The sequence below is a fragment of the Neophocaena asiaeorientalis genome, unplaced genomic scaffold, assembly GCF_003031525.2.
Source record: "Neophocaena asiaeorientalis asiaeorientalis breed wild unplaced genomic scaffold, Neophocaena_asiaeorientalis_V1.1 scaffold179, whole genome shotgun sequence".
NCBI lineage: Eukaryota > Metazoa > Chordata > Mammalia > Artiodactyla > Phocoenidae > Neophocaena > Neophocaena asiaeorientalis.
The window spans coordinates 338,809-349,306 of NW_020172775.1; the positions used below are offsets into that span (position 1 = coordinate 338,809).

The 10,498-nt window shown below is 47.9% G+C and overlaps 1 protein-coding gene across 2 annotated transcripts; it reads left to right on the forward strand.

Annotated features, from left to right (window-relative positions):
* The first annotated feature begins 921 nt into the window (after positions 1 to 921).
* On the forward strand, positions 922 to 9,909 carry ZNF584 (zinc finger protein 584). Of its 2 annotated transcripts, none has more exons than XM_024740902.1 (3): positions 922 to 1,251; positions 2,125 to 2,251; positions 7,265 to 9,909. In XM_024740902.1, exons 1-3 carry the CDS (start codon positions 1,234 to 1,236, stop codon positions 8,263 to 8,265), a joined length of 1,146 nt encoding a protein of 381 aa, XP_024596670.1. In that variant the 5' UTR covers positions 922 to 1,233; the 3' UTR covers positions 8,266 to 9,909. The 2 variants fall into 2 exon arrangements, with proteins under 2 accessions (XP_024596670.1, XP_024596671.1); XM_024740903.1 differs by lacking the exon at positions 922 to 1,251 and adding an exon at positions 1,253 to 1,331.
* Positions 9,910 to 10,498: the final 589 nt, after the last annotated feature.

Genomic DNA, 10,498 nt, shown 5'->3' on the forward strand with positions numbered 1-10,498 from the left:
ATACAATGGAATATTATTTAGCAATAAAAAGAACTGAGCTATCTAGCTACAAAAAGGCATGGAGGAATCTTAAATGTGTATTCCTAAGTCAAAAAGTCAGTCTGAAAAAGGTACATACTGTATGATTCCAACTTTATGACTTTCTGGGAAAGGCCAGACTATAGAGACAGTAAAATAGTGATTGCCAGGGACTCAGGGGGAGAGAGGGGTAAATAGATGGAGCAGAGGGGATTTTTCATGCAGCAAAACTATTCTGTATGATACTGTAATGATTGACATGTGTATAAAAGAAAGCGTAAATTCATATTTCTTATTTTAAAAGCAACTGTATAAAACCGTATAATTGTACTGTTTGGCCTATAACAAACAAATATATTTGCCAATAACAGCATAATGGAGGTGGGTGGGACAAAGCTGTATTGGGCTAAGGAGATAACTCCAGAGAGTGACTCGAATCTAATTAATGGGTGTATTTATTTTTCCAACCTCATCAAACTTTGCACTTGAAATGAGTGCATTTCAGTTGCACCTCTCTACGGCCGGGGTCACCTCGGCTCGGTCACCGCGGGTACAAGGCGTGGTGGGACTTCCCCGACTCTCGCACCTCGCCCACTCCGCTGGCCGCGGGCCCGGGGAGCCTCCTGGACGCCACGCCCCGCTGCCGCAGCCCTTTCTCTCCGCCCCGGCGCGGGTCCAAAGGAACTAAAGCCGACACTGGAAGTCCCTGCCCCGCCCACGAGGCTCTCCCGGAAACGCCCCTCTCCTGGGCTGTCATTGGCTACGTCGGTACGGACGCAGTCTGCGACGTCACTTATGGGAAACGTAGTTCGCGCCCGCCCCGAACGAGGTCGCGGGTAACGCGGGCGCAGACTTAACGGAGGCGCACGGGCGGGGCGGGGCGGGACGGGGCGGGACTTCCGGCGTTTCCCTGTGGTACTCGTTTTGCCGCCGCCTGTGGTCGGTGCGAGCACTTTTGAGGGCAGCGCTCGCACCGCAGAGACTACCCCGGCTGAGAGAAGCGCAGGGACCCTCGCTACGCCTTTGCTTGCTCCGTGACCCCCGGGCACGACTTGCTTTTCCTGAGACTCGCTGTCGTACCCTGAGAACGTCCCGAGGCTGCTCCCAGTCCTCGGGCACATTTTCCTCGGTCGGCCGGAGGCTCCAGCGCGCTGGGCGGGGTGGCGGGTGCGGATCTCAGCTGCGTCCGCTGAAACTCTCCGCCCACAGGTTCCAATGGCAGATGAGGCTCAGGTGAGTGGGAGGTGCGCCTCAGGCTCTCACCACCGGGATCCCCACCCAGCGGGTCCGGACTCTGAATGAGCCCGTGACAGGTGAGGAAGGCTATGACAGGTGAAGGAACAGTCTATGCAGAAATAGAGAAGAGGAGGGCTGGGGGCCTCGGAGCTCCGTGTGTGGATCCCGGCGGCTGCGGGTTGAAGGATGAGTAGGTCCTCTGTGCAGAGCTGGGGGTTGTCCTTGGCTGTGGGCCATGGGAGGTGTGGGGTGGACGAGGCAGGATGGGATTGAAGATGCTCTCTGTGGTAGCGCACTGGAGACACACACCACTGTGCACAGTGGAACGCGGGAGTTGCCAGTGGGGTGGACTGGCGAGGCTGTGGTGAGGGTGTGGAGTTGTACCATGCTGCGGTACAGTTATGTGTCTGCATGCAGGAGGACAGACTGGAGGGCCCTTGGATGATGTACTCAGGCCTAAGAGAGAGAGGAGAACAAAGTCTTTTTTCCTTATGAAAGGTGACCTCTGGGACATGGAGAGAATTGGCTGGCAGGAAATAGGGTGGGCCTGAGTGCTTGGCGGGGTACATAGATGGCATCTCTCTGGTCACCAGCCTGTTGTGGGCTGGATGCAGAACTTAGTAGCAGCATGAAGGGAGAGGCACCGATGGTACTGGGGGCCTTGGGAATCCTCTGAGATCGAGGTGTTAGGAGGAAGGAGGTATGAGGGTATGTGAGGGGTGCGGGCTCAAAGGGAAAGATGATGTCAGTGAGAGATGTGGCAGGACCTTGAGACACAGGTCAAGGGCATGGATGTGTTTCTCTGTTCATATTTTGGTTGGCTTTCTGCCCACTATTGACCCTAAGGCTCAGTTGAATTCATCATTACAGGCCCCTGTGACCTTTGAGGATGTGGCTGTGTATTTCTCCCGAGAGGAGTGGGGGATCCTTAATTTGACCCAGAGGAGCCTGTACCGTGATGTTATGCTGGAGAACTTTGCACTCATTGGCTCACTGGGTAAGTCTCTCACACTTTCCCTCGGCAAACTGACCACCTCTGCCTTTAATCCACGGGAAGTTCTGTGTATCTTAAAGCCCACAGAGGCTGTGTGCTCTTCCCCTGCCTCTCTCTGAGCAGCCCTGTTGGCAGCCTCAACACCTGTTGCCCTACAGGCTCCTGGAGTAAGGCTTGGGGTTCAGATGTCTACAGTTTGCCTAACAAATCCTATCCAGCTCTTCCTCTTTCTGGCTTCGTGACTTTGCTGAAGCTGTGGGCCCTCTCTGTTCTGGTTTTGGCCTTCTTCCTCCAAAAGAAGTTTTATAGGGGCCTTTCTGGGCCAGGTGTGAGCCATGAATTTAAATCAGTAGATCAATTTGGGCAGGACTGCCGTTTTTTTTTTTTGTTTTTTTTTTTTTTTGTCGCGTTGAGTGGCTTGTGGGATCTTAGTTACCCGACCAGGGGTTGAACCCGCGCCCTCGGCAGTGAAAGCATGGAGTCCTAACCACTGGACCGCCAGGGAATTCCCAGGATTGCCACCTTAATGTATTTCAATCCATGAACATGGTTGTCTTTCTGTTTATTTAGCTCTGTAATTTTTTAAAGTGTTTTCAGTTTACAAGGCTAAATTTATTTCTAAATATTTTATTCATTTTAATGCTCTTTTTTTTTTTTTTTTTTTTTTTTTTGGGGGCCCGGGGCCCTCCCCTTTTTGATGCTCTTTTAAGTGGAATTACTTTCTTTCTTTTAGATTGTACATTGCTAGTGTATAGAAATATAATTGATTTTTGTATACTGATCTTGTATCCTGCAACCTTGCTAAACTCATTTATTTGTTCTAATGGTTATTCTTTTCGGTGGATTCCTTGGTATTTTCTCTCTATATAATGTCATGTCATCTGTGAGTAGAGATATTTTTACTTCTTTCTTTGCTTAACTGACTTGGTTGGCTAGAACCTCAGCACTTTATTGAATATAAGTTGTAAGAGTAGACATCCTTGTCTTGTTCCAGATCTTATGGGAAAAGCGTTCAGTCTTTCACTAATAAGTATGATGTTAGCCGTAGGTTTGTTGCATATGCCCTTTTCAGGTGAGGAAGTTCCCTTCTCTTGTTTGTTGAGGGCATTTATAGAGAAAAGTCGTTAGATTTTGTGCAGTGCTTTTCCATGTCTATTGAAATGACCATGTGATTTTTGTCCTTTATTCTGTTAACGTGGTATATTACAGTAATTGATTTTCTGTATTCATAAGAGTTATCAATGGTGTCGTTTTCTTTTCTGGTTATGTCTTTATTTGTATTGAGTATGAGGATAATTTTGGCTTCAGTGGATGTTGGGGAATGTACCCTTCTCTTCTTTTTCTGGCACAGTTTGTGAAATATTGGTGTTAATTCTTTTCTTAAAAAAATATATTCATTTATTTTGGGGTGCGTCGGGTCTTAGTTGTGGCACACGGGATCTTTTGTTGCGGCACGTGAGCTGCTTTCTAGTTGTGGCACATGGGCTCAGTAGTTGCTGCATGTGGGCTCTGTAGTTGTGGCACCTGGGCTTAGATGCCCTGCATGTGGCATCTTAGTTCCCCAACGAGGGATCCAACCCGAGTCCCCTGCATTGGAAGGTGGATTCTTAACCACTGGACCACCAGGAAGTCCCCTGGTGTTAATTCTTATTCCTGTGTTATTATTAATCTGTGAAGCCATCTCGGCCTAGGTTTTTTTTTTTTTCTGTGAGGGAAATTTTTTATTTTGTTTTTAAGTCTGTTCAGCTGTTCTGTTTCTTCTTCGGTCAGTTTATCTCTGCTCTTTTTTATTGCCTTCCTTCTTCTAGTTTTGGGTTGCTTTTTGTTGTTGTTGTTCCTTGAAGTATAAAGTTAGGATATTGAAGATTCTTTTTAAAATTTTTTAAATTTATTTTTAATTGAAGTGTAGTTGATTTACAATGTTTCAGGGGTACAACAAAGTGATTCAGTTACACATATAGAGATCTTTTTTTAATATGTGTGTTGTGACATAAGAAATATATACTTTGTCTTTGTTCCCAGTTCCTTGGCATGCAGCTCCTAAAACCTTTGGAATCTCTGGAGTGATAAGAGAGTCTTTTGTATGCTAATGGGTTGACGGTGGCTGGGAACCCCTAGATGGTTTCAGGATGGGGGATGGTCACCAGAAAGACCAAGGCATGATTGTAAGGTTGGGTGTTCAGCTACTCCCAACCCCTCCTCGCCACCCCGCTACCCTGACCTTTGGGGAAGGGAAAGGGGCTGGAGATTGGGCCAGTCATCAATGGCCAGTGATTTAATCAGTCATGCCTATGTGATAAAACATCCATAAAAACTCCTAAATGACCAGTTCGGAGAGTTTCTGGGTTAGTGGACACAGCAAGATGCTGGGAGAATGGTGCCATCAAGGGCATGGACACTTCTTACCCCCTATGTCCTCAATCCCCACCCCTGGCATACCTTGGCCTTTTCATCTCTTCCATTGGGCTCTTCCTCAGTTGTATCCTTTAAAATAAATTGGTAATAGTAAGCAAACTCTTTTCCCGAGTTCTCTGATCTGTTCTAACAAATTATTGAACCTGAAGAGGAATCAATAATTGTGAGAATCCCAGATTTATAGTCAGTTGGTCAGAAAGTACAGGAGCCCTGGGACTTTCCGTTGATGTCTGAAGTGGGGGCAGTCTTGTGGGACTGCGTCCATAACCTGTGGGATCTGATGCTAATTCCAGGTAGTTGGTGTCAGAATTGGATTGAATCCTTGAACACCCAGTTGGTGTCAGAGAGCTGGAGAAATGGTGTGGGAAAGCCCCCATGCGTGTGGTGTCAGAAGTGTTGTGAATAAGACAGCTCAGAGATGTTTCTGTAATTTTCCCTCTAAGCAATACTTTTCCTGATAACTTTTGGTATGTTGTGTTCTCTTTTTCTTTCATCTCAAAATGTTTTGTAACTTTCCTTGTGGTTATTTAGGAGTACTTAATTTAAATTCCATAAATTTGTGAGTTTCCCAGACTCACTGACATAGAGAATAGACTTGTGGTTGCCAAGGGAAAGCGGAAGGCAGGGGAAGGATGGATTGGAAGTTTGTGACTAGCAGATGCAAACTATTATATATAGAATGGATAAACAACAAGGTCCTATTGTATAGCACAGGGAACTATATTCAATATCCTATAATAAACCATAATGGGAACGAATTTTTAAAACTTTGTGAGTTTCCCAAATTTCATTCCGTTGTTGATTTCTGGGGTTTTTTTTTTTTTTTGTTTTTTTTTTTTTTTTTTTTGCAGTATGCGGGCCTTTCACTGTTGTGGTCTCTCCCATTGCGGAGCACAGGCCCCGGATGCGCAGGCTCAGAGGCCATGGCTCACGGGCCCAGCTGCTCCGTGGCATGTGGGATCTTGGCTCATGGGCCCAGCCGCTCTGCGGCATGTGGGATCTTCCCGGACCGGGGCACAAACCCATGTCCCCTGAATCGGCAGGTGTACTCTCAACCACTGCGCCACCAGGGAAGCCCTGATTTGTTTTAATTCCTTTGTAGTTAGAGAACATTCTTTGTATGATTTCAATTGTCTGAAGTCTACTGAGTCTTGTTTTTTTTTTTGAGTCTTGTTTTATATCCTAGCAAATGGTCTATTCTGGAGAATGTTCCATGTGCATGTGAGAATGGAGGAGAATATGTATTCTGCTGTTGTTAGGTGGCATGTTCTATAGATGTCTTGGAGGTCTAGTTGATTTTTAGTGTTATTCATGTGTTATATCCGTGTTCATTTTCTGCCTAGTCGTTCTATCCATATATGAAAGTTAGAAATTGAAGTCTCTAAATATTATTGTCTATTTCTTTCTTTAGTTATGTCAGTTTTGCTTCACAGGAGGGTCTTTTTTTAAAAATTGTGGTAAAGCAAATAAACCATGAGATCTACCTTCTTAACAAAATTTTAAACAGAAGAGGTTCCAACAAGGATCTACTGTATAGCACAGGGAGCTATATTCAGTATCTTGTAATAATCTATAATGGAAAAGAATATATATGTATATTTATATAACTGAATCACTTTGCTGAACACTGGAAATTAATACAACATTGTAAATCAACTATATTTCAACTTAAAAAATAAATTTAAAAAAATGAACATTACAATTGCTTCTCTGACAATTTTTTTTTTTAAATGTACAGAAGAGGTTCATGTTCTAATACTTGGTTTCCTACCTGGTTACCATGGTGACATGAGCTTCCTGTGGTACGTGCAGGGATGGGTCAGCCTTGATTTGGGCTGGTATCTTATTACCTTTCTACCTCCTAGGCTTTGCACCTTTGAGCTCACTATGAAGGGTGAGGTGGCCCAAATGAAGGGTGAGGAAGAGCCCTGGGTGCCCAACATGGTGGATATGACTGTGGTCAGCAGAGCAGAGGCCAGGCTGGGTCCTGGTCTTGGTGAACGGGGCTAGGGGGTGCCTTGGTTTCAGTAATGGGTATCTGAGTACACTTGCATTTTGGTGCTGGGGCCAGTCACCACACCTTATTCCCACCTTTCCTCTCCCCTCTTGTGGACTCACTGTGTGGTCTTGCTATCTCTACCATGGCTCTGGATGACCCACCTCTCTGGCCTCTGTGTCTTGTCATTTCCTCTCCTCTGTGCCAGTGCAGAACTGTCAACTGTGACCTCCTGTGTGTGTGGTTTGAGGTGCGTACATATCCTTCAGTAATACTTGAGCACCAGCTACTGTGTCACAGTCATGTTTTCATTGGAGTAGACACAGCCTCTTCACAGTGCTTGCTGTCTCCAGTAGCTAAGGCCGTGCTGATACCCTTTGCACAGGAGTGACTTAGAGGCCCTGAATCCCTTCCCTGCACTGTTCCCATCTTTGTGTCCTGGTCCCTGTTGAGGTCTCCCCTATTCTGGGCTCTGGCAGAGCCCTGTTCCACTCGGCCAGACCTTTCCTTGCAACCTCCTGGCAATTCTGTGGACTCCTTTATGGGTGTGTCCGACATGCACTGATGATGAAGCCAGCTCTCAGTGACTGACTCTTCTGTCTTAGGTTTTCTGTGTAGACTGCGGGATGAGGAAGCCCCTCCCGAGCAGGTGAAGAGCCACAGAGTCCTGTCAGAGAACCCCTTTCTGTGCAGGGTGTCTGGGAAGGACATCCCTGCCACCTTAGGCTTCCTCCAGCCCCAGGCCACCCACAGAGAGGGGACACCACGCAGAAGCACCGAGTGCAAGGCCTTTCCACCCAGCTCCACTCGCCAGCAATGGCAGGGAGCCCACGCCACACAGAAGCCCTTCAAGTGCAGCAACTGCGGGCAAGCCTTCCTGAAGGCCTTCGCGCTCCTTGACCACCTGATCACTCACGCCAAAGAGAGACCCTTCAGGTGCCCAGCAGGTGGAAATGCCCCCATGGAGAGCTCAACCCTGGTTCATCACCGAAAAACTCACACTGGAGAAACATCCCATGTGTGTAGTGAGTGTGGGAAGGCCTTCAGTTACCCATCTAAACTGAGGAAGCACCAGAAGGTTCATACTGGCATAAAACCTTTCAAGTGTGGTGAGTGCGGGAAAACCTTCAACCGCAAAGATGCACTTGTTCTGCACCAGAGAATTCACACTGGAGAGAGGCCTTACCAGTGCAGCGAGTGTGGGAAGTCCTTCAGCGTTCTGTCTACCCTCATTCGGCACCGGAAAGTTCACATTGGAGAAAGGCCCTATGAGTGCAGGGAATGTGGGAAATTCTTCAAATACAACCATAGCTTCATTCTTCACCAGAGAGTTCACACTGGAGAGAGGCCCTATGAGTGCCGTGAATGTGGGAAAACTTACGTGACCCGCTCTGGGCTGTATCAGCACTGGAAAGTCCACACTGGAGAACGTCCCTACGAGTGCAGCCTGTGTGGGAAAACCTTCACTACCAGGTCCTACCGAAATCGGCACCAGCAGTTCCACACTGAAGAGAGGGCTTATGAATGTACAGAATGTGGGAAAGCCTTTAAACATAGTTCTACCCTCCTTCAGCACAAGAAAGTCCACACTGGAGAAAGGCCATAGGAGGACGGGGATGTGGGAAAACCTTTAGACATGGCTGACACCTTGTTTAACATGAAAGGTCTCACTCCAGAAAGGAGATTGAGGAGAGTAGCCATTTGAAAGCTAAACATGTCACACCCCAGCACCCACACTGGGCTGGTGCCAGGTACATGGGAAGCGTTCAGGAGCTGTGTTGCAGTCTCACCTGCCCAGGCTGTTGGCAGTGTTGAGTCACTGCCAGTTACCGTGACAGAAGCCATCCCACTTCTACCACCTGGCAGGTCCCCGTGGTGAGCATTAGTCACTGTGTGTGCTCAGGGAAGCTGACCTCTGTGTTCCCCACTTGATAAAGGAGAGAATCATGAGTGGTGGAGCCCATAATGGGTCTTATTCTCTCCCCCTCCAACTGGTTTAGGTGTGGACATGACCTAGTTCTTGCCAAGAGTAGCTGAGCAGTGTTTGCTGGGGCCTTCCAGGGAAGGTTAACCATTTTCATGGACACTGTTGACACTACATTTGGTCCCTGTTGTGCATTTATCCAACCCTGGAACTGCCTCACACTGCTCTGGAATGTCTCGTAATCTTTAGGCCTTTTTGTTTAAACCACCCTTAATCTTTGGGATCTGTGTATGGAAGGATTGAGAACAAAATTGGGCTCATGGATAGAGGGAACGGTTTCTGTGGGGGTCCTTGACTTTTGTCTGCCTCAGTGGGGCCATTAGGATGGCAGAGGACAGCTCCAGTCAAGGTTGGCCTAACTTGCACTGGTGCCTGAGACCTCCAGGGAAAGATTGAAGGGCTTTGTGGATAAATCTTCAGCCTGGATGTCAGGTTTACTTGAGGATTCAGAGCTCACCTGAAGAATGGGGTGGTTGGTATAAGATCCCCGGGTGACTAGGGACAAGCACCTGGGTTCCTTGTTCCCAGGGAATGTTCTGCAATCTCCAGCATTGGTCAGAAGTTGTTTCCAGAATCAGCTCAGAAGCCATGCCCCCTGAAATCGAGAACGTGGAGGTAAGTTCTAGACTGGCCATAAGTCCTACAGGGGCCTGTTGGAAAGAGTAAGTGGACACAGAAGCACTGAGTGAGGTCCTGTGGAGTGGAGAATCTGGTAAACGAGAGGGTTTGGGCTGGTTCTAAAGAGGCACCCACAAATGTTCCAGGAACCATGGTTTCACAGGGTGCGGCATGCAGAATTTCTCAGGAATTGCAAACCTGTTCCCTGTGTCTAAGGTCACTGTCAGCAAATAATCTACAGGTTATTTGGATTCTCAGAGCCTTTCCGGGCATGTTCACCTCATGGCCATCACCCTGGGACTGAAAGAAGATCCTGTAGTCCTAGGATGTGGCTTTTGTGACCCAGCTAGTGTTCCTGATGTCTCTGCACACCATGGCTTTGGCTGTTTTTGCTGCCGCTCTCCCAGGGCTCCAGGGAAAGAAGTGGTTGAATCAACATATGGATCCAGATCTATGTTTAAAATTTTGGAACCTGTTTTTTCAAAAGGTAAATAAAATGTCAGTTCAGCAAAAGTTGTTATGTGGTTGTAGCTGTGTCCCTGGTCTAGAAATCATGCTTCATGTCAAGAAGGAAATGTTAGCTGGGAGGTATGTTTGGGGAGAGAGCCACCAACCCTGGACTTGAGGGGCTTTGGGCCATGGTGCTCAGCCAGTACTGTGGGTTGGGGTGGGAAACAGCTGCTTCCTTTAGCTTCAGTGATTACTCTCACCCACCCCCTGATGGCAGGAGGGGTGGTGGCCACGTGGGGTAGGACCCTACGGAGTTCTCGGCCAGTCTGCTCAATGTCTCTCCAACACTGTAAGGCATACGCCCACCACCAAGCCTGCTCAGGCCCTTCTCCCTGTGTGTAATAATTGTCTGCCCCTGGCATGGCAGTCCGTGTGGAAGCAGAGTAGAGTCCAGCTGAGCCGAGTAGGGCTCAGATGACAAATAAGTGGGGGTAGGGTAGACTAAACCAAACTCCTCACCCCAGCCAAAAGGGCCGGCATGACCTGTTTCCTGACCTCATGGCCTTCTTCTCCTCTTCATGGGCCACTGGGTCTCCTCATTGTTCATTCCTGCCTGGGGCCTCTGCACTGCGGTTCCCTCTGGCTGGAATACCCTTCCCCTGGAGTCACCTCCTCAGCTCTCCCCAACCAATCTGCAGTAGCAGCCATCACTTCTGTCACCTCTGCTTCATTTCCTTCATAGCTCCACCCACCCTACAATGACGCTGCTTTAGTCTGTTTGCACGTT

What these genes read in the sequence shown, in the direction of transcription:
- ZNF584 (XM_024740902.1), top strand. An exon ending in TGCACTCATTGGCTCACTGG is followed by an intron (nt 2,252 to 7,264) that starts GTAAGTCTCTCA and finishes CTTCTGTCTTAG; the next exon opens with GTTTTCTGTGTAGACTGCGG.